Genomic DNA, 23908 nt, shown 5'->3' with positions numbered 1-23908 from the left:
TGCGAGGGGAGTGTTTGACTTTGTTTTGTTTCCATGGGAACGCGTCGCCCATTAAAAATCTACATATTCCGCCCGTGAAGGTTTCAGAAGCTGCCCCGCGCCCCACGGGAGACAGCGACGCTCCCGGCCCACGAGCGGGCCTTGCTGTGAGAGATGCCGTGCGATTCACCCCGTGGCTACGGCCGGGACGGGAGCAAGGCCCGGGCCGATACAATTAATCACCGCTCGCGTGCTCTCCGCCGAGCCTTGTAGGGTAACGCGGGACGCCAACTCCTCCTCCTCCCGCTGCACCTCACCAGAACTCATTAGCTTTGGCGCTAATTAGTAACTGTGGCTTAAATTTCCTTTTCTGATCTTAAGGGTTCATGTGGGAGTACAAGGTTTTCATTTTAGTTATTTTTCACTGAGCTCAGCAGTTGGCAGGCCGACAGCAGTAAAAATACATTTCACATAGCCGGTCAAAGGCCCGGAGCCAGCGGCAGGAAATCTGGAATTAAATGTTTCGTGTATCGGGGAGGCGGCATGACTAAGGTAAAACTGAACCAAAACACAAGGATGGCTTGTTCTAGGATTTTCCCCTCCTCGTTTGAAGCGAGGGTCGGCAGGCTGCCGCTCCCTGCTGCCGCCGCGGTGGCTTTCTGGGGGTAGCTGGAGAGGAGCCGGGCAGGGACGCGGGCTGCAAGACCCTGGGGAGCAGCACCGAGCCGAGCTACGCCAACAATTGCCGCTTCACGTAGAGATTTCCGTCGGTTGTAATTTTCACTGAATGTTTTTTCAGTTATCCTGTCATGGTACAACACAATTACCCACAGGATATGATCTTATCATTTGATTATTAGAAGTTTTTACAGCGCAGGAGTAATAAAGCTAATACAGCTCTCGGAACATGTAAGCAGCCGGCTCACATGCCATGAAAGCAGCCGGCTTAGCCAATTTAAGGTCAATATTGCCCAACACAGGAAGAATGCGATCTGCTCTTAGCCAAATAGTTTAGCAGAATGTGACATGTCTGAAACCAACACGAGATTTTTTTTTTATTTTACTGTCAAATATTTGCAGCGCAGGTAAGATTTAATCAATCTTTGCACAAGGAGAGGCAAAGACGACGTCCAGAAAAACGGAGCCAGATACCTCGAATGTATCACACTTTGGAAACAACTACCACGTTTTCAGTCGCTTTGAACTGTGGCTGTATTTCACGGCGGGGGGGAAGCATCAAAGTATTCATAAAAAAGGGAAAGAGGGGGAATATTTCGTGGTCTAAAGAATATTTACTTGTAAAGCCTGTGAGGAGACCAAATAAAAGGGTCTTTATCATGATCAAGATTCCAATATTAAGATTAATAAAATGTATTATTTATAAGTCAATTAACATAAATAGAATATGTAAGCACTAGTGTATTAAAAAAATTTTTCCACAGGCAGCAGATTTTTAGCAGCATGAGCTTTTTTTTTTTTTTTCCCCTGGAATAATACAAGAATAACATTTTCCAGCCAAGAGCAGAAACAGTAGGGGAGTCTTTGCTATCACAGGGCTTCTTATTAAATTCAGTCACTGTGAAAAGCCAGCCTTTTTTTTTTTTTAAATAAAGACAACTTAAAATCAATACAAGTTAGATTAACAAATCAGTACTATACTAATCCTGATTTATTACAATCGGCAATATTAAGTTTAATCACGTATAAACTGCTACTCAAAAAAAGATTTTGCTTTACTAAGTCCTGAATTAAATAATGGTGCAGAGCGTACTGAGTTTTTAGATCTGCATCATCTGATATTATGAAAAATTCAATGTACTTCTCTGCAGCAGATGTCAGAGGTCAGCAAATCTATTACAGTAATGTAAGTAATCTGGCTTTCTGCCAACCTTTTTTTAAAAAACACTGAAGCAGATAATTTTATATTTACAAATTCTAAAATCCTCCAGGGACTGAATCTCTTTCCCAACAAAAAGCAGAAACTTCACATTAGAGAAATGTATTTCACAGTATATCAAACATGTCTTCATCATTGGCATTTCATAAAAAGAAAAAAAAGCCCTTAATCTTTATTAGTCAACATTTTTTCCCAGCTACAGAACTAACACTACAAGATCTCATCTGAGCCACTAACCACTACATTTTCATGTATTGATTATGCAGAACGAATGACTTTTTTGGCCCGACTCTGCTTCACGGGACACATGAGAGCACATCTATTTATAGACACGATAAAAAAAGTAGTTACAATAATGCAAAGGATCTGACCAGCCCAGAAAGAGGAAGGAAATTAAATGTTAAGGCTGCCAGTTTCCTCTTTAATTCTCCCCACTGCGTCTGGATACGACGGGGCTCTCGGGCTGGGGAGGGACCATATGCCCAGGACCACAGGGTGAAGGAGGGAAGGAGGCAGTTCAGCACAACCCCTACAACATTTTTTATATCACTTGTTTATTTTTGTTTTCATTCTGGCAGAATAAAATATTCCAGCACGTCTCCCATTGACATCATCTTGCTTTCTCAAGGGCTCCAAGCCCTACACAAAACAGTGTGCAATGGAGCCTCTCAGCCACAAGAATAATCTTGGAAGGACTTAAAATACCAAAGCCCATTCCTCGGGAGATGCTGCCCCATTCCCATGCTTGGCCGGAAGGTTAAGGAGGTTGATGCAACAGGAACAGAAAAAGATTTAAATCTGCTCCACCAAACGAATACAGCAACTGGTTAACCCGTGGAACTCACTGCCAATGGATATCCTGGGGCCAAGGGATTAGTGAGATTACTCAAGGATTAGATGCTAATGTAAATCATGAGAACATTAAGCCTTCAGAGTTTCAAAAACACTGAAAAGGGACAGGCAATAAATCCTGTCACTGGTAGGAGCCTGGAAAACACCTCCCTCCCAGGCATGTGATGCCACAGTGGCTCTTGCTCCTGAAGGCACTGTCGGAGCTGGGGGACAAGACGGCGGGTCTGCCTGGTTCAACAGAGCAGCCACCTGGCTCCACAGGTCCTCACAGCAGCCGGGCAGAGCCACCCACGCCTCCTGCAGCCAGAGGGTCTGAGCACAGGGCCGGGACGAGCGGGTGCTGAGACGAGGCAGCTCGCGGCAGCTCCAGCGACAGCACCCACAGTGCAATGGGGCCGCCATCGATACTCTCAGTGAGAGAAACCCGACTCTTTTTCCCTAGAAACTCAGTGGCAAAACATTCAGTTGTTTTAGGGGACCAGCAGGAATGTCTGAGCTCTGATCCCCAGAGAAGTCTTGTCTTTTTTACCCTGATGCTCTTCAAAAGAGACAGACTTTGGAGCAATGCTATCAGTGTAAGCATGGGAAACAAGCCACCTTCAACAGCAGTTGGCTGGCGGGGATGGCCAGAGCAGGAGGCAGCTCTCCAGGGCACCAGTGACAAATTCCCAGCAGAGAACAGGGGAGAGGAATAACCCAAACTCTAAGGTCTCCGCCTGTTCTCTGAAATGGGAAATCAAGCAGTGAGTTCCTCAAGCCTGATTTCCCCGGACTGCATTGTACAATCCAGGGGTTACGACAGCAAGCCTCGCGTGCTTTTGTGCAGAACACAATAGCAATAGGTTTATTTGCATCTGCCTGAAGTACAAAACTAGCATGTATTTTATCAGCAAAGACAAAACATGTTTGAGTTCAATGTTCTTCCCAAAGAACATTCCTTCCTTAAAGAAATGTCTCTTTCATCCTTTCATCAACAACTTTCCTTACAGCCCACTGGGAGTGCTGGTGGGTAATACGAATGGCTCACTGCTGAAAGGTGGGAACTGTGCTGCTGTAAGAGAATTCAAAGACACTTCGCTTTAAGTAAACTGGAAATTAGTGACATTACAAACACAGCTGCTGATTTAGCTGCACAACCAGGCGAGGGAAGCTGAGGCACTCTCGATCCTATGGCTCAGCAGGGGGACATGAACAACCCCAGTCCTATGTCTTCAGTGCAGATTTACTGCATGGGAAAGATGTAAAAGAAGGGTGATGGGGACAGAGCAGCTTCCCCAGGTCACTCTACCAAAATTGCTACAAGCCTCTGTTTTGGCCATGGTCACCATTCTGGCATTTAAAGCCAGACGTGCATTTTTTTTGGTAGGTCCATATAATCCCTGCAAGGCTTGGTCCCTATGCTCAGGGCAAGCTTATAGATGCCATTTCGCACTGCCTGTGGGATGCAGGTCTCCTGGAGGGACTCCAAAATCCTGCCAACCCTCCCTTGCACAAAGCTGAACAAACTAGGGGCAACTCCTGCCATGTTGGCAAAGTTCTGCAGTAAAGTACAAGGTGGAGATTCCCAGCAGACCCGGGGAATCTGAGGGGAAAGATCTCACCCTCTACCTCTGGTGCTGCTCCTGCAAAGGAGAACGGTACACCTCCCATCGCACAGCACCCTCCTGGGGCAACTCAGCTCCCAGCACGGAAAAGGGGCTTGTCCCCTTGTGCAGAGCCTGTCCCTACTCCTGGATATCAAGAAATAACGTTACCATGTGAGACACAATTAACCCGATGCTGACGAACCACGAGCACTCAGCTCAGCTGTGAGGAGTGCTGGGACCTCACGAGCACTGGGCACTGCACAGCCTCAGTGCCTGGTAAGCGTCAACGCACACATGGACGGCAGGCACGCCGGGGAAGTTCCCCTCCGCTTGGGTGACAAGCACTGGGTAGCACACGGCATCCCCCAAACCTGCTGGGACAAACTCCTGGGTGGAAAGAAGGACGTGGCTGGGAAAACAATTCCCCGCGAGGAGAGAGATCATTTGTTTCCATGCACTGGAAGGCAGTGCCCGACTGCCCAGCACTCTTGCAGCCAAGGACTGCTGCTGACTCCAGTGCTGGCCAGTAAGTCTCCGAGGCTGAAAACCCAGAAATTTTGAAAAAAATGTGCGTTCTCAGATGTTTTGAATGGACAGCTAAGGATATGTTTTAATGGTAAACAATTACATTCCTCTGTCATCTGATACTTTTTAAATTTTGGGGAGGGGGGGAAGCTTTCTGAATTTTCAATAGTTCCTTTGTTAAAGCATCTGTTACTCACATAATTGAAAAGATGTTTGTTCAGTCGTATGCTTGAGAGTACAGTTATTTAATCTTAATGATAAAGCCCCAAGGGCAGAAAATCATAAGTAGAAACCTCTTGTTATTTATCAAAAAGAAAAAAAACCAAACGAAAAACCCAGGAAAAGAAAGAGAGAACCGAGACACCTCATCTATCTTCAGGCTCAAATTCGTGCTTGATGGAAAACTATTGTGACAATTTGCAACTTGTGAAGTTTTCTGTGAGTCTGGGACTAGCTGAAGTGGGAGGGGGGCAGGAAAGTGGGGGGGTGAAGACAAAAATAAAACAACCAAGTTAGTAAGACAAGAAAAAACTGCTGCTTGGCAAGATTTTTTGGGTCAAACAAAGAGCTAGCTGTAGTTTACAGCATGACATAACATTTGATTAATTTTTGCCTGAGGATGTTTTCACACTTAACAGTGTAAATCAAAACCTTCTATTAATTACAATGTGTATTAAAAGATAACCATAAGCTTTTTCATGTAGATTCTATACCAGCCTCCAATCTTTTGTTCCCTCTAAAAGATTGGCTGCTATTTCCACTGAAATGCTTACATGTTACCAAAGTTATCCAAATGCTTTAGCAAAACCAACTCCATTTGCACGGAACATGGGGCTCTCTTGCATATTGAATTACTGCACAGCATCCTTAGGGTAGAGAGATTTTATGGCTGTTAAAGGGAAACCATGTAAGGGACTTATTTTGACCTGCCTTGTGTTTCTGATAACATGTAATATTTATGTAATTTAGACAGAAAAATGGCAGAACGGGCTCTGAACTGTCCAAAACACTGTATCTCCTGGAGTTTAGTCCCCTGGTAAGGGACATATGTGCAGGGTGCTCTGCAAGTGCCCAGGGGCCACACTCACAGCCAGAATGCAACCCTCTGCAGGTCTGTGTCCAAAGTGCAGGCACGGCCACCCTGCCAGACTGTGAAGAACCACAACCCACTCTGGGGACCCGTCTCACCTATCTGCTCCTCATCAGGTCCTGGGTGATTGCGGCTGTGCAGAACATTTTCCCTCTCTGCTGCCTGGATTTGATGAGAGCACGAAGCCTAATGAACCCCTCTCCAGCTGGATTTGACCAGGACAGTCTGGTGTTCAAGGCGCTAGTGACTTGTGAGGGCCAGGATACGAAACACACTGCTGAAGAGCAGGACACAGCCTGAGGAATGCTCTGGGTCCATCCCTGCTGAAGACCCCAAGGGAACCAGGCTCACCGCAGCACCCAGCAAGGCCAGGAGGGCTACTGTTCTACGGGACCGTGCAGCTGCCTGCTACGACACCTTCGAACACCGACATAACTGTCCACCAAAGCAGCTGAGGAGTGTTACTGCACGCCGCTGCACACCACAATTCCCCAGTCCGTGCGTGTCTGTGCGTAGCTCGTGCACAAGGCTTGCTTTGGAGGAAACCAAGATGAATCACAGCCAGACCTGGAGGCAGAATAAGGTCCCAACAGGCAACTGCTTGTATTTTTGTTTTGTTCAGTGCATTTTATTGGGGAACTTTATATACCTTGCAAAATAGCCGGTTGGGTTTTTTGGTTTTGTTTTTTTTTTGGGGGGGTGGTTGTGGTGGTGGTGTAGTATTTATGAAAAATCCCTAATGACGACGTCATCAGCACTGCAGAAACACAGCCTACCGTTCATGCCGGAAAATTAAAGCTGCCGATCATGTGTTTTGTGTAAAAGCGAAAGAAACCTCAAACCTTGCATGCAAAACCCACATCTGCATTATTAGGGGAAGGCAGCACGGAGATGAGTGCTTCGCAGAAAAGTAGCCGTTTCTGAGGGTTTCTTGATAAGAGAGGGAGATGTAGGGTACTGACAAGGGCTGTAAGAGTTTCACAGGAAAGGTTCAGGCTGAATCAGCTAATACCAACCGCACACGCCTCTAGCCTTCTGTGATCATGCGAGGTAAAGTGTATTAAAGAAGCACAAACGAAGACAGTAACGACCAAAACAACCACAAGTCATAAGCTCTGTACGGTCCGAGTCATGCACAGAGCAACAGCCCCACGATGGGAAAACATTAATGCTTTTTATATTGGTAATCATCTGTAACATGAGCAATTAAGTACAGCACTAATGGACTATAGCCAAGAGCCTGGTACTAATATTAAAAACTGACAGAGATGAATAGGTTTGGAAGGAAAACTAGGCTGACAAAGACATTTTTATGAAGTGCTTGGGCCTATTTGGAATAACCCAATCAAAGGCAGGTTCAGGCCAGCCATGCCTACAGTGACAATAATGCATTCATTGGCATTATACGATGCCTGCTAATGCTTTAAATAAAAACACCCATTGCTTCTGCTCAGCTACCTGCACTTTCATTATTATACTCATTAATAAAACAAAAGTTGTCTAACTAATATACAAATAACACTTAGTGAAACACTGGCAGCCTCGCCTTGCTTTAAAATGAAACCAGTTACTGGAAACACAAACCGTACTACATGAAAAATGAATCAGTTGATAATGCTCACAAAATCTTTCTTTCCCTTTTACCAGGGAAACAAAGCAAACACCGCCCCAATCGAAGCACTCTGCCTACCTATAGCACAGCGGCAGCAACCACCACAACCCCTGCTCCAAACAGCGGGATGCAGAGAGGGGAGCAAAGCACTCCCCATAGCCTTTAAATCTGCTTTGTTTCAGCATCTGCCATTCTCGGTACCACGGGTTGGCAGCAACATGCTGGCTTTTTTCGAGGTGATAAGCACCTTTTGAGAAAAGCAACATTTCTTCATGGGATTTGCTGGACAGAGAATAATTCTGCCCTCTCCATTTCTTGTTTTTTTTGTTGTTTGGGGTTTTTTTTCTCCTTTTTTTTTTCTTTTTGCCCTTTGAAGTTGTGTGTGAAACTCCACCTGGCAGAGGGGAACCTGGAGAGGGCAGGAAGGTGGGATGCAGCACCTGAACGGGACACACGTGCCATTCCACTCCTCAGCATCCTAAGGAAGTCACTTAAAGATCGCTGCCACCTAAGCAGCCTTGATGTGTTAAAGACGGTGCAAACAGCTAGTACCTTCTCTGTCATCTTGGTAGAGAGCTAGTTAACACGACACGGATGCCCTTGAGATCTAGTTGCAGAGATGAATAGCAAGGCCAAGTCAAACAGCAGCAGGATCAGTGAAGTCAGGGAACTGCCTGTTCTGCCTCCAGCAACCAAGGAAAGGCCAGTGGGATTCAGAAAGGAAAACTCATGAGGGTTATTCAGCATTTACTTCCCAGCTTAATTCAATTTCCAGTTTAGCTTTACAGCTCACCTTCAAGTTAGAAAATGTATGTGTGTCCTGAATCATGAATGTGTATTCCTGCACTGCTGTTCTAGTTTTAGATTAAATGTCTTCTGAGCACTATGGCTATAAATGAACATTACATTTACAGGTGTTGTAGTTAGAATTACCAGCTGAAACAAACCATGACAATTTCATTTACTTTCTCCCAAGTCTGAGGCTTAATACAGCTTTCCTGTGGTGGAAAACACTAGCACTAGAAGCCTAGAGATTGCATGACTGAGGTTTTTTGTATACCCGTTTTGGTTTTTCAGACCAGATTTGGTAAAGCATAATTTAGGTAAGCTCAGGGCTAACCTAAAAATCCTACAGGACTTTTTCTCCAAACGTCATCTTTTGACAGCCTGCCAGAGACCCGGAAAATAGGTGCTGCCTCATATCAGACGTAACCCAGAACTACACAATACACTGGCATCCAAGACTCAGATTTGAGCTCTTCAGTGTGCTAAGACCAACCTAACCATAGACTAAAAGACTCTTCAGACTGGCTCAAGGCAAGCAAAGAGGCTTTTGGGTAGCCTTGAAAGGCTTTTCAATCCTGAAGGCATCGTGAGTCTGCTCAGGTTTTCTAGTGAGCACCATGGGCTTTGTGGCACTTTGTAGAGTATCCCTGAGTAACTGGTCACACGAACGCGTGTCTAAGCATCGCAGAGGAGTGCAATTCAAGGGGCTTGCATGTAAAAAAATAAACCACTAGCATAAAAGCAGATGAGACAGACAGGGGTTCACAGAGTATTTGTGAATGGCTCATTTATTCTTCCACAACTACAAGAGACGTGCTCTCTCGGTGACTCTAGGATTTCAACACAGAACCCAGCAACGCTTCCTCCCTGTGTGACCTAAGCCCCCAGAGACCTAACTCTCATGCGTGCCTGGGTCTCCTCTGTCAAATAAACAACATCCCACAAAGCACATCTGGCGAGGGAAGACCCAGACTGCCAGTTTGAAACCCATCAGCTGGCTTGGGTGCAATGGGAAGCCCTGAGACTCTTGGGGCTGTAACGATGGAGGAGAAGCGCCGAACACCCCCAATCTGATGCGTCAATCAAAACAATCTGTAACATTTGTTTGCAATGCGAAGGCAGGGAAAAGCCTCATCTGATGCACCAATTGAGCAACTCAATTTGCTCTGCTGCTTGGCTTGATCTCCAGAAAGCTTCTAACTCTAACTTTTACAGTGGCATCACATGCAACTCCTTCATTCATCCCTGTCCACACTTACGCTGGATTGTCTCCTGTAAATGAGGGTCATCAACCTCCGCCTCCATAAGGAGGGCAGTGTCTCCCTTGGAGTGGTCAACACATAAGGCACTAAAACGCGCTGAAAAACAGCCCACTGAGCACAGCTCTGCTGCCTTGTGCACAGGCAAGTACAATCTCTTCCTGATCCCAGCAAAGCAACTTGTTTATGACCAGGAACAAAAGACTGGACTTTCCTTATCTGAGCCTGAAATTGCAGAGCTTTTATTAACATTTGCTTGTCTAAGAAAAATAAAAGAAAAAAAAAGGGGGAAAAAAGAAAAAAAAAAAAGGAGAAAAAAAGAGAGTTATTTCTAAAAACCATACCATACCAAACCAAAACAACATTCCAGCTCCTGTATTTTATTCAATGCGTGCTGGCTTCACAAGCCCTGGAAGTTATTATCTACATGGGAAGAATAAGAAATCAACAGTTCTGACCAGCAACAATGGCTGCAGAGAAAGAGTGTTTGGCAGCAGCTCGCAGGCAGGGAGGAGGGAAGGAATGCAATGAAGAAGAGGAATGCAACGCTCTGCATGACCTACAATATTAACAGCACCCTGCATTGTGGGCCACCCCCTTATTTTTATCACAACCATAATTTGCTTAATTGGTATTCCTAAAAAACGACAGAAGACAAGTGTTTGCATCAATTAGCTGCCATTTGTTATTTCTCCTTCAGTATGTTTTGCTCAATTCTTCAGCTTCTTTAACCAGAAAGCTGTTATAAAAATTAAGATATGTACCAAAGAAAAATCAGATCTTTGCTTTATTTTGTCACTAGAGACATACACTCTGGTTTAAATTACAATGAATTATCTGACTAAACTGTTGGGGGAATATTTACTACATCTTTAAGAAGCCTCTCTCTCTTCCTCTAATTCTTTATAAAACGCTTTGAAGGCTCTCCAAATTAATTTTTTCATTATTAAACAAGCATTTCAGATTTGTTATCTTACCTTTCATAATGTCTGCGAGTACATGTAGCAGCACTTGTGCTTCCAGGGTTACCACCTAATTCATCATAAATATGTTTCCATTGTCGACGGGCTGTTATCTGTAAAAATGGCAATGGAAAATTTAATCTTGCATCTTTACAGATTCTACAGTGTTTGAGTTCACAACAACAAATGCATGTGTGACACTTTCAGAACAGCATGTACTACAAGCACTATAAAAGCCCCTACAGAATATACAGAGCGCACAGAGCTTTGGGCGTCTTTTTTTTTTTTTTTTTGTACGTTAACACTATGTCTATTTTCTCTGTCTCTAAAATGGAGTGATCTGACTGATTCATTATCAAGTCACAAGCAATACGGCCTCACAAAAGAGAGACTCAATCAATACAGGGTCATTAACCATCAGAAGTTATGCAGACAAATCCCACGGTGAATTATGAAAATGAAGTTCAAACCATACTCAGCACAAATAATGATTACATAGTTATTTTAACTGAATTAGAGAAAATAAATCTGTTGCAAAACCCAAATCCACCACAGAATTCTGTAAATCCACAAAAGCATAGTCCGTAACTCTATATGTTACAAGCTGTTTATTTTTATCCATTTATGTCAGTAAAATATATAGATCAAATAGTAATGAAATCTTAACACACTCCAATGTTAATATTTGAGCTATGTACTTTATTGGACCACGCTGATGAAAATAAACATCTTGTAACATATTGAGTTGCATACCACGGTTCTGTTCTTTTGTAGAGAAATTAGGATTATACAGAACAACAGATGGAAGACCTGGCAAAAGAATTGATTCTGAATACCACTTCATTATTTTATATATTCTGCTATATTTAAAACAGGAAGAAAAACAGGAATAGGACAAGCACAGCAGATCACCCTCTTTTGCCTGCAGCTCATAAAGCAGGCCGGTGGAAAACTGTGGGGGCAATTTGGGGAGAATTTTGTCATTTTCTGTGGAATGCTGTGGATTTTAATATATTCAGCCCTGGAGGCTTCTTCGGAGTTACCCACAGAGCAGTCAATGGCGTTTACTGAGGAGCTAAAGGCAGCAATCAGAAGAAAACAAATATTACAACTTGCAATCTGAGGCCTGTAATTTTAACCTAAACAAGAGAAGACAGCTACCACCATTAAATATTACAGGGTAAGAGGTGTTTCTTTTTCGGTCAATATAAAAGGAAAATCCTTCCTTTGCAGAAATTACTCTCCAAAGCCAAAGGCATGGCTGGAGACTTATCATTTGATCACGTTGCAATTTCTTCAAGTTAATTGTTTATATAATTCTCCTTAGAAAACATCAGCATCTCCAACTCACTATTAGCACCTGTACATGGTTTGCACCTATAGATACTTGGAAAAAAAAAAGTATCTTAAACCTTATCTAAAGCAAAACGGACTGACTGCATTCACTAATTTTATTTTCTGTCTTCTGTACCCAACCCAAAAACCACAGGCACAAGAGGGAGACTGCAACGCAAGCATAAATTCTGCACAGACGAATTATTTAAATACAAATCAAACACTCGTCTGAGGATAAAGTTCATTTTAAGTCTATTTTGTTTAAGTTCTTATGCTGTCTCTTCCCCAGGCTACCCATGCTTCTACCTATTATTATTATTGAAGAACTGGAGTCCTAATGAGCCATAAGGAACATCACCTCCTGACAGTACAAACAGATGCCTCTTGTGCAACCTGAAAGCTCAAAAAAGAGTCGGACTAAGTACCCCGCTGTGGAGGAATGCCTGGATGGGAAGCTACCTCTTCCACCAGTCCTCAGGACAGGCAAAGGACAGAGGCACGGCCTGACAGCCCTTGCCTTGTGGTAGCTCCCAGAAATCACAGATCCCCTGAGGACTGCTGCAAGTGGCTTTGTATGAAATCAAGTCTCTGGCAGCCTCACTGACCAGGGGAACCAAGATGCACAAAGCCAACCTGGGGTCTGTGCTCTGGCCCTCTGGCAAGCTTAGCCTGGCTGGCTTGTAAGACCGTGGGCCAGGACCTGATCACAGAATCACAGAATAGTAGGGGTTGGAAGGGACCACTGTGGGTCATCTAGTCCAACCCTCCTGCTGAAGCAGGGTCACCTGCTTTGGCAAAGTACAGTGATGCTGTGCAGAAGGTATAAACGAAAGCAAAGGACTAGTCAGCAAGTGGACTACTGCAAGTCCCCTTTTTATACATCCCTATGCGACTAAGAAGCACGGTCTCCATTTCCAGAAGGAAAAAGTTAACCTTAGAGCCCAAGTCTCATTAACTATAATAAGCTGACTATAATATAAGCTGACTCAAGAGTCAGTACTCAAGCTGGAACATCAGGAAACACAAACAACTTTAAGGTGAAAAGGGAATCCCTCTGAAATCCCTGGATCACTTTCGGTGTCTCTTTCCTCTATGCTGCTAGAATCACAGTATTTATACAAACATTTGCCCAGCTTTATCCAATTCTGCCTCTGCAATGGACCAGAACTCCTTGGCAATTAGCAGAGCTGTGCCTTCCCACATACAGAGCTAAGTTCAAATCTGACACTCCCCGAAACGACTGTTATTCTAACAAAGCCTAGGCTTGAGTTTTCCCCTGCTCTGGAAAGTTTAGTTTTTATGCTTAATAAACTTCAAAGGAATAAAGTAACTGATGAATTACTTCCTTCAACAATCTGAACAAAATGCTGCACTGTGGAAACTTCATAGTTGTCGTGCAGGGCAGTAGTGCTCAAGCTGGATGCTGATGCTGGCCACATCCGAATCGAGGACTGCTTTCGTCTCTCATGCAAGTCCCTCCCAGCCACCCCAGTGCCTAGGAACTTCCTGAGGAGCCAGGAAAGGGCAGTGCTTGGCAATGCTTTGCTTATGGCTGCCGTTCCTACCAAATATGCCCATTGTGGCTGTTTTTACACACACAGAGGTTTTAACTCTGAAAGGGCTCACATATGCTGCCGGTTAGCAACGTGTTCACGACAAGGACACACAAGGAACAGCAAGGCTGATAACAAAAGGTATGAAAATGGTAAAATATTTTAGCTGCCTGGGCAGCGAATTTCCCATAAACATTCAGGAGAAAAGTGTTGGATTTTAAGGGCATGGAGCTATAGTGGCGTAAGACAACTAAGACCCTGCAAAAGCTTTAATAAATGTCCTGAGCACTTTCATTTCACACTTTGATTAATTCAGCTTCATTTTCCTGATGTAAGCCAACCTGTTTCAGTGGAAAAGTTTTCCGATTTGTTCTTTTGTACTCCTACCAGTATATACAACCCTGTCAGTGCCTGCCGCATTTCTAGAAGTGCAGGATGCTCCAGATTCACCCATTAATCAAAGCAATTGCACAGGCCAGTCTCATCTCTGACAGCTTCCCACTTCAACTCTGGCTTTAGTTTTAAAGTCATCTTCTGGTTTGCAGACCCCTCCCACAATTTGCTCCAAGCTATAGCTTCACAATCCTAAAGCTGGGCCTGCTGGTAGCCACCAGCTTTGAAAACCTCAATGACATCTTTCCCAATCAGCAGAATTTGGAGTTAAGCAAGACACTGGTCTGCCCCGGGACCTGAGAGCAGATCTGAGCTGGTTCCTATAAGCATAGCACGAGGCAGTGACTGGTACTCAAGAACAACCAAATAAAAGCAATGACCTTCTCTATTAAAGCAGAGGACTGTTTATACACATGCTTTTAATGGTGTCTTCTGCTTTTAGAAATCTTAAAGTCTTCTGCACCGCAACCCCAGCTCCCTTCCTCATGGAAAGGCTCCTTTCCTGCTGCAAATCTAATGGGCGATTTTCTGGTCATGGTATGTGATGTTCACAATGCTCTTCGAAACAGAGCTCTGGTATTAGCTCCGCATGAAACAAACCCAGGTAGCTTCGCATTCCACTGATATATGAGTTTCTTGGGGCCTGCCCAGACGCAGAACTGCTGTTACATGTCAATCATTAATTTTTAAAAACTAAGGCACTTTATTATTGCTTCCAGCCACCCAATGGGATCCCACCAGTCTTTGGCAAAATTTAAGCTGCTACATGCTGAAGATTAAGCTCCACCTAATTTTCTTTTTACCTAATTTTATCTTTCTAAGACATCTCCAGGTAGAGTCCATTCAGCATCACAGCCTTCTGCAAACGAGCCAAGGCACTCCTTTTGTGTTGGCTCAAAAGGAAAAAAGCTGCTTCCTGGCTTGCCAAGGACAACTCTTTAGGTAAGTCCTGGAAGTTTCCTGTCTATGAACACCTGCACCTTTTACTCACTCGACTTAGGGTGACTGAGAAAATTCCAGGCAATGGCTATTAATTGCCACTGCAGCTGAGCCCCCTGGAACACGACATTGTTTTGTATTTCATCCAGGGATTTGGGGACATTTTAAATCACTCATACTGTGCAGGTCTACTATAGACAGTGCTTTCCAATGCACTCTCCTATTATTAGTAACAAAGATGCTCATTTCATGTATCGTTGTTTAAGAGAAACATGATCCCACCAATTCCAAAGAGACAGCTTCATCTATTAAGGACTTAAACCAATTTGTATGAGTTGCTATTTTTATTAAGCCTGTATTAAGTCCAACAAGAAGTACATGGGAGTGTGGTATTACACAGTTACAGATGACAACAAAGAATTAATAATCAAACAGATAATGGACAGATGAGAAATCACCCTCACCAGTACTTTAACTGGAGAGCCCTTAAATATGACATATGACACACAATCACAACTTGAGACTACTAGATATCTCATACGTATAACCCGTATGTACAGGTAATACTCTCTGTCAAGCCTCAGTGGATCTATTCCAATCCCTGATACAGGACAATAAAAGAAAGTCAGACAGATGGCTAAGGAAGTTGTTCTCTGCATCTCAAATCCAGTCGCTGGTTGTTTTCATTCACCTTTAGATCCTTAACCGACAGGACTGAACTCGAAGGTCTTGCACTGTTCTGTGAATCTGGGCAGAAGTTGGAAAACACCACACATCATCTGTGTTTCTTTCTCAAAGAGGTTTTTAAAGCTCCACTGAAGCATCTATACATGGACAAGGTGGACAGGGCGGGGGATGAAACTGAAAATGGGCTATCATTGTTCTGCCAAACACAAGGACATAATGCTTGCAACTGCTTTAATTGGGAAGGTTTCTAGATTTCTTAGTAAAAAACTAGTCATATGACCACTCTTAGTTCCCAGATGTGATTTTCACTCACCTTTTACGTGCTTCCTGTTCACAAAATGGCTGCACATGCTGAAGCCAAATATCTACTTTTAAATATTCTTTTCTTTACAATACTTCTAAGAGAAAAGACCCATTTCTATCTCAATGCACAAACCAGAAACTTGTGAAATTTTAAAACAAGTTAAAGACGTTGAAGCCCTTTTAATGGGCAAATGACTCATCCAGGTCAGATGGAGGGGCCCATATAGATAAATGCGTATTAATGAGGGTAGGTTTGAGAAAGCCTTTCTCTGCACATGACTTCTCAACATCAATACATACTGGCACTGTGCATCTGAGTGGTGGATTCTGGTCCTTATTGAATTACAGCACTCACTCAAAATTTCTACATCTAAGCAGACCTGCCTAAATTTCTGGAATGGATACTGAGGTCCATGTTACCCCAGTCATCCACTGCCTTGCTGAAAAATGAAACACTAATCAAACACAAAAGCCTCTCAGCAATGCTCACCATGATAAAATATATACGAACAAATGCAGCTTGGCAAACTCAATAAATATCAACTGGCCCATAAAATAATAAAAACCAGGGCGTGCACAGGTCAAAGTATTGCAACAGCTATTAGTTTAACATTCATGGAATGTAAAGCAAAGGCAGATTCATATTGAGGATGAGACTGTTAACAGAAGAGGACGAGGTGAGGAAACCTCATGCTCTGTGTACAACTTCCATTGCATCTCCACGGTCCTCCCAACTTCAGCTCTTCTGCAGAGAGCACAGATGCCACTCACATCACAAAACCAGGATCAGGCCCATCACTTCAGCCGGAGTCACTCTCAAACCAAAGCTGGGCTCCCAGGGATGTCAGAGGGTGTCAGCTATGCTTGCCTTGCCATTTATGGACCAGCAAGCAAGTGCTTAGTTTCTTCTCTATGAAGAATAAGCACCAGTGCTACATTTTCATCAAAAGTGACAAACACCCCTGAACAACAGAGAACATCCGTCACTGAGAAAAGGACAGGAGCTTTGAGACAAGGGTGGACTGGTGCTACTCACATACTCACGTATGTGATCCTTCCCCTCTGATCCTCGCACGTTTCTGCTACCGTTGGTAGATGTGGCTCTCTGGCCTCATGTTCGCAAACTCATCATCCTATTCCTGCTCTGCCCCAGGCACAGAGGTTCACCTTCTCCAGTGTATCTAAATCCATCCTTCTCATTCTAGCACTAAAACTCAGATCTCTCCAGCAAGCCACCACTTTGGGATCCCTGCTTCGGTCCCTTCAAGCAGATCTGAAACCTTGCTTTGAAAATTGCCTGCCTTCCTCAGCACTCCGAACACACCGCTCTCCTTTCCATCTCGCTCCCGGCCTTCCCTTGCACTCTGGATCAAGTTCAAGATTTTAGCCCTCATTTTCATTGCACTTTACAACTCACGGCAATTACTGTTGGCTTATAATTGCTGTAACAATCTATCTATGGTAGCTATTCGTTGAAATATACCCATGAGCACACCCACACACCCCTGTACATAGGCATGGTATGTGCTGATTAACGAAAGATAGAGGAACAATAAAAGCTAAATCAAGCACATATTTTTGTTGAGAATGTTAGATTTCACGTTTCACAAAATCCCAGCCACACCCCTACTAATCAACCCGGGCTGCTGATTTACAGAACAATATGCTTTACTGTATGAAAGGAAAACAGTCAATTTTGTATTTTGGTTCAAATGACTTTCAGTTTCTTGAGACTGAATTTCTTCTTGTCGCTTCTCTACAGCACAGATATGTCCTAGATTACTTCGTAAACAAAGCAAAAATAATTTCTTTCATCCAACTGCGGCAGGAACTGCACAACTTAATCTGATCATTGTGTGCAAAGAAAATATTTCCAGTGACGACATCTTCCTATGTCAATTGGTTTTTATTACAGATGTCATCTCAATGTGCCATATTAATGCAGCTCTTTCTTCTCATTTCAAGATTTTAATCTAAGTTTGTTGCTCTAATATTTTATTGGTTCAAAATACATGCTGTAAAATCCATGGCCATCAAATTTTCCTGTGAGCTAAAAATAAACTGCTCCTGTCAGATATGGTTAGCTGATAAAGAGTGTCAGAGACTTTTCTGAATTACTTTGATAACTTCCTGTTTATGTGGTACTGACCCTTGTCTAATAAAGATCTTTTACACTTGGAATAAGAGAAGATACTGCAGCATACTATTCCTTAATGGACAATCCTGATTACTTTTGAAAGCCTTTAATACATTTCCCATATTAGACATGAACAGATGTCAGGGATGTTGCCAAGTGAAATTTCTTTTATGCAATCTTGGCTTGTTGTACAATAATAGCCCTTTCTCAACATGGGAAAAAATTACAGACCCAACTAATTTCCTTGACAGGGAAGAGTTACATATGTTTTCCACTTGTAGATTTTACGACAAGTTTACAATTTTGCCAAACCTGGAACTAATTGGGACCATTTCCAAAAATGGTCCAATAAAGCCACAATGTGTACAGCTAGCCTAAAATGCAGTAAATGATTGTTTGCTTTTACATTTTTTTTTCTAACAGGGAAAAGTTAGATTGCACAATTATTTCATTTAAGTTACTTAAACACTTACTGTTTCATATCCTCCCAGTTTTTGAGCAGCTTGAAACATAGTCCAAAGGTTAACTGTTAGAGGGACAATAAGTATTTAGATAAGCATTGCATTAACCAACATATTTCAAAGAAATGTAAACAGTTTTTAAAAAGAAAAATAGAGAAAAAAAGCTCACAGCCCCTGAAAACGCTCCTGTGAAACATTTTCCAAAGAGGTATTTATGTAATCTGAAGAGTAAATATTAGCCCATACTATATATATTTTTAATTACATATGCGAGAACATATTTAGATTCCTTAACAGGACTGGAAAAATACACTGAGACAAAGGTAATGGGCTCATTTGACTTTGCTGATAAGAGACATGGTATAATGACTGTAGCATGTTTCCGTAACTTCGTTAATAAAAATTACTCATTGGGAAGAATGTTGCTTTTAATTATTTGTTTAATAATGATTTCATTAGCAAGCAAGCACGAAGCACACACTGGCTCCCAGAGAAAGCCTACTGACTAAACAACAATATCCAATATTTACTGCAGCTCAGATAATGGCCTTCATAATCAATAAACAATAAGCTGCGTTCTAACAGGTCCTGTGTGAATGAAGCCAGAGGGAGCACAAACAAGAATTACCATAACAATTACGGTATAGGTGGTTGTGCCTTGCCCTCAGCTGTGGGGTGGGAGGAACAGAGGCAACTCAATTCAAAAGATGTGTTGGGAGATGCTTGTTACCTCCTGCAGAACTCCTCCCCCCTCACGTGCTTCTCATCCTGGCTCACTGTCCCATGGGGCCAGTGCTTGCTGCTGGTGTCTCATTTTATTTTATTTTATTTTATTTATTTTATTTTATTTTATTTTATTTTATTTTATTTTATTTTATTTTATTTTATTTTATTTTATTTTATTTTATTTTATTTTTCTTTTACTTTCTTTTACTTTATCTTAATTGCTAAAAGGAAAAATGATGTCTTAGCTCAATGAAAGGTGTATGCACTACTCCATCAACAAACAGTGATTCCCCATAGACATACTACAAATACTTCAGGTCAGACTCAGCAATAACGCTGCGGACCACGGAGGATGGGATCTCTTCCTCCATAGGGGAATGCTCTGTTGTAGTGTACATACTGCTTCTTCCCACTAACCTATTTATATTGGCAATGTTTGCACAAGTTTTGCTGGACAAACACAGAGCCCCGTCCTGCAAACATTTCTGCTCTTCTCAGCATACTTACTCTTGGCATTTAAGTATTTGCTGGATCAGGCCCCTAATGTATAATGAATGTCAGGCAACTTTCAGTGCCTTTCAGCTAAATGTTAGCAGAGGGCCCTACCCCCGGTGGAGAATTTTAGAAATAATACTTCAGCTCATCTTTCAAATCCACCCTGTCCCCACGCTTGAGGGAGTGCAGAATAAAAGGGGGGGGAAAATATCGTTTCTTCAACACAAAACCTTCTGAAAGCCTCATTGAACCTTGTAATGTTTCAAAGCTATCAAGAGCCTTGCTTAGGCCTTGATTTAATCTGAATCAATGCATAATGCAACGAAGCTGTTCATAGTACATTAATTTTACTTCCATTTCAAGCAGCCAGTTTTCAGACAAACACTGTAATCATTCAGAGTTATATAAGTTTATAATGGCTGCTGGAGGCCTGTTGCAATCAGTGCCAATTGCTATTAGGTATGTAAATTGTTATGTAAAACATACAGGTTTGACATTCTTCATCAAAATAACACATGGTTTTAATCTGGGAGATAAATTAGAGTAAATAATATTTCAATCCACGGCGTTTTCCCTTTAAGGAAATAAAGTATCATTCAATCTACAGATAAGGAGGAAAAATACCCCCATTTACAGCTTTTGTTGGAAACTCTGAAAAATCCACATTGCGCTGCTATATTTATGCAAAATTTAGTTACAACTGTATCTTCTCCACCTACATTGCTTTACAGATTGCGGCACTACACACTGTACATGCCAAAGCAATTCTAAACATTGCATTCTGTACTAAACAGATACAGCCTGGTTTTATATTCTCCAAAGTCAGTAATTTATTAACTATAAACACATTTTGGGGCTTAAAAATGCGATCCCTTTTGTGCCTTTCTTGACCACCTTTAAAATGTCTTCCTTTAATATTTGTCCTTTCATAAAGAACATCTGGGCACAATAAAGATACGTCATATTATTAACTCAGAAGAAAGGCATTACAAACGCTGCAGATTTACAAAACAGAAAACTAGAGAGTTTTCAACATGCCTATTTCTAGTCATAATCAGCGGATTTAAACCTATAAATATCCGGCAGCAACTACCCCAGAAGGAAGAGATGCAAATCTCGGCATAAGACAGTGAAATGCCTGGACTGGAAAATGTGTAGATACAAACATGGTCCCCCCATCCATAAGGCTTTAAAACAGGCTTCGTGTGCAAATGCTTTCTCCAGAGAAGCCAAACCATTCTAAAATGTCAACAAGAAAGTGAGAAAAAGGATACTTACTCTGCTTAAAACCTAAATAGGGTATTCGCTCAATTGGTGTTTTCCTTTCTTTCATATATTTATAAAGAGCCACAAGGAAAGCCTGCTCATCAGCTCTGCATTCTTCACCTACGGCAATCTTTGATTTATCCTCACTTGAGCCTTTTTTACAGTTGCTGTTGTTACTCTTGGGTTTGGGCAAAGCTGACTTAGCCTCACATTTTACCTGGGAAAAGAAAAGATGTCATATCAGATCTGGGTAACCTTTAATTTTCATTTAAGGAATAAATATCCTCTCCTAGCAGAATGGATTGTTGAAAAAATGAAGGCCAAACCATGCAACTGTGTTTGAGGGGAAACAAAGGAAGCTATTTATAGAGCTAAATGTCTTGTTCTGAATCTTAGTCACAACATTTTTAAATAGCCACATCTTTAAATCATTATAACCCATTGGTAATGCTCTCCAGATCTGCAATTTTATGACTATACATTGCTATGTCACAGACAGCCCCCCTCTCTCACATACACTTGCCATTAGCAAGTCTAATAATAGCCTTCGTTCCAGGATTGACACCGAGCATTGTCAACTCCCGTAGACAACCCTTGGAGCCGAGGGTGCTCTGCCCCTTCCAGGAACGCTCAGCAGCCAGCTCTGAAACGACACATTTTTCTCTCCTTTGGCCCACCAAAATAGATGCAAACCTTTGCAAGCCTTACCCAGGCAGAGCTCTCGGCACTCACGAGTGGAGGTGTTGCTGTAGCATGGACTGAAGTCAAGCGGGTTTGAGCATCTGCTTAAACTTCAGCACAGCCCTGAGTATTCAGCAGAAGGAAGAGGCTGGTAGCCAGAGCCCTTCGTAGTAGACATCAGCAGCCCCAATGCACACGAGTCCCAGTGCTCCAGGTCGCCCACTGGCCTCCCCGGCAGACCTGCGCCTGTCGGTAAGCCACCAAACTGGAACCACTTTACCCCTCATCAGTATTCAAACATGGGGAAACATATCCAGTGAGACCGGCTTGGTCCTGCAGTCCTCCTGAAGATAATCCTCTCATCGAATGAAGCAAATCACAACTTGAGCATTCCCGTAATTAATGTATACAAAAAACAAAAAGAGCAGAATGTTGCAAACTGATGTTTAAAAGCTCTCCATGGCCAAGACAGAATCGATACCTTTCCAGTGAAATACTGGAAGTCTTCTAATACAAGCTAGTGGAGATGGTTACATGAATTTTGGATTTGCACTGTCCCTTCAATGCTTTTGAGGGCTGTGAGAAGTCTTCTGGCAGCTCCACACCCCATCCAAGACACATCCTTTGTGCTCCCAGAAGGAGCAGGGACACTGTAAGAGCCAGTATTTGGTATTTTAGGAGGACAGCAGAGGAGAGCAGACTACTTCGCTATAGAGGAAGGCAGGAGCTCTTGGTCAGGTAAGCCACTGACTCTCCTTCACTCTCCCCACTTCTAAACCAGGTGCTTCCCGGGTACTTGTTGACATTTTGGAAGTATGTGCTGTGAAGAGCATTGTGTGAGTGCTTGTAAACAAACACATCATTGGAAAGACTATGAGATGCTTATTTTATCTCGATAAAGCTACCCTGCATTCAGGCTCAGGGAAAGCCAAATCTTTACTTTTACACTTCTCCAGGGTACTAACTTTGCAGAAAGCAGTGACAAGATTAGCTGCCTCCGTATTTTTCCATAGATGTTTGGACAACGCAACGCTAGCTCCTAACCAGAGGGGAGAAGTGGCCACAATTTTCGAAGGTAGTCGACGTTGCTGAAAAACCTCCCCGCAGGCCACTGCAGGGGACAGGCTCGCTCCTCCCAGGCAATGCAGCAGGGACTGGGAAATGGGCTTCCTGAGGGACTTTTCTTGATCGCTTGCTGCTGAAGTATGTCCACTGTACTGCTCGATATCCTCTGGCTGCATGGTTCAAAGAGATATTGTCTTCCTATGGCATAAGACACCACGCTTTGCCTTTTAGTAAGAGATATGCTCTTTGAATTAACTTCTGTAAAGATCCTGGGTTTCATCCAAAACTCACTGGAGCTAATGAGGTATTTTTTTTTTCCTAGTAAATGAACTTTGGATTTCCTCATCCAATTTTCAGTTCAGAGCTGTAATCCCTTGACTCTTTTACTTTGGCTCCTCGCAAAATTATTTAACAGCTTCCCCTTATAAAGTTTAGATTACATTGTCATTACATTGTCATAGTTGTCAATGCTACACCAAAGACTGGGTTAGCACTCCCAATATGAACCCATGATTTCAACAGCTTTAGGATTTTTAATCTGAGCTGCAAATTTGTTGCAAGCTAAAACTTGGAACAAGTTCATTGGACCTGGGAACAATTTTTCAGTTTTGTCACCCACTTGCTAGGTACAGTCAATCACAGAATCACAGAATCACAGAATAGTAGGGGTTGGAAGGGACCTCTGTGGGTCATCTAGTCCAACCCTCCTGCTGAAGCAGGGTCACCTACAGCAATCAATCAATCAATCAATCTTTTTAATTGATTTTCTTTTTCAAACTGGACAATTCACAACTATGTTTGCAAAGACAGCCTGGGCAAGAATGCTCAATGAAATCAAAGCTCACAGCTATGTAAGCAAACCAACGGCAAGGGATGTTACTCCCAAGGAGCCAAAAGGCAACACAGAAAATATTAAAAAAGCCACCAGGAGTGAGAAAACCCCGTGTTACACACAACCTCCTTCTCTCCAGTGTACAGAGAACTGAGGTCAAAGCACCCGTGGAACTCAAAGGTGCTGAAATGCAACGGACAGACTCCAGGCAGTGTCAGGCTCAACGAAGTTTCGATGAAGGCTGCAATGCTTCATCTGCTCAGCATTCGAGGCACAAGCCTCATTTTTGGAACCTCCTCACCATCTGATGGGAGATACAGATCAATGCCACGACCAATGATTAACGAGAACCACAAGGGCCAAATGCCATTCTGGGTAACATGGGTGTAAATCCAGCATAAATGTATCAAAGTCAGTGAAAGTGATGTCAGATTTGCACCAGGCGCCACAAACCTCCCTTCTCTCTTAAAACACAATTTTGACTCTT

General features: G+C 42.8%; 1 protein-coding gene across 3 annotated transcripts in view; it reads right to left on the bottom strand.

Moving 5' to 3' along the window:
* ARID5B (AT-rich interaction domain 5B) overlaps window positions 1-23908 on the bottom strand; it is a 120682-nt gene that overhangs the window by 8915 nt on the left and 87859 nt on the right. For 2 of the 3 annotated variants that reach the window (XM_075423076.1, XM_075423075.1), the window contains 3 exons: window positions 20856-21060; window positions 18369-18421; window positions 10564-10661 (listed from right to left, as the gene is read on the bottom strand). In XM_075423076.1, the coding sequence (XP_075279191.1) occupies window positions 10564-10661; window positions 18369-18421; window positions 20856-21060 (356 nt within the window). The remainder of the gene's footprint in view (window positions 1-10563; window positions 10662-18368; window positions 18422-20855; window positions 21061-23908) is intronic. The other variant, XM_075423077.1, reaches the window with a different exon arrangement.

The sequence above is a fragment of the Opisthocomus hoazin genome, chromosome 6 (assembly GCF_030867145.1).
Source record: "Opisthocomus hoazin isolate bOpiHoa1 chromosome 6, bOpiHoa1.hap1, whole genome shotgun sequence".
Lineage (NCBI taxonomy): Eukaryota > Metazoa > Chordata > Aves > Opisthocomiformes > Opisthocomidae > Opisthocomus > Opisthocomus hoazin.
Note: the sequence above shows the minus strand (reverse complement) of the source record. Positions and strands in the feature narration are given on the sequence as shown.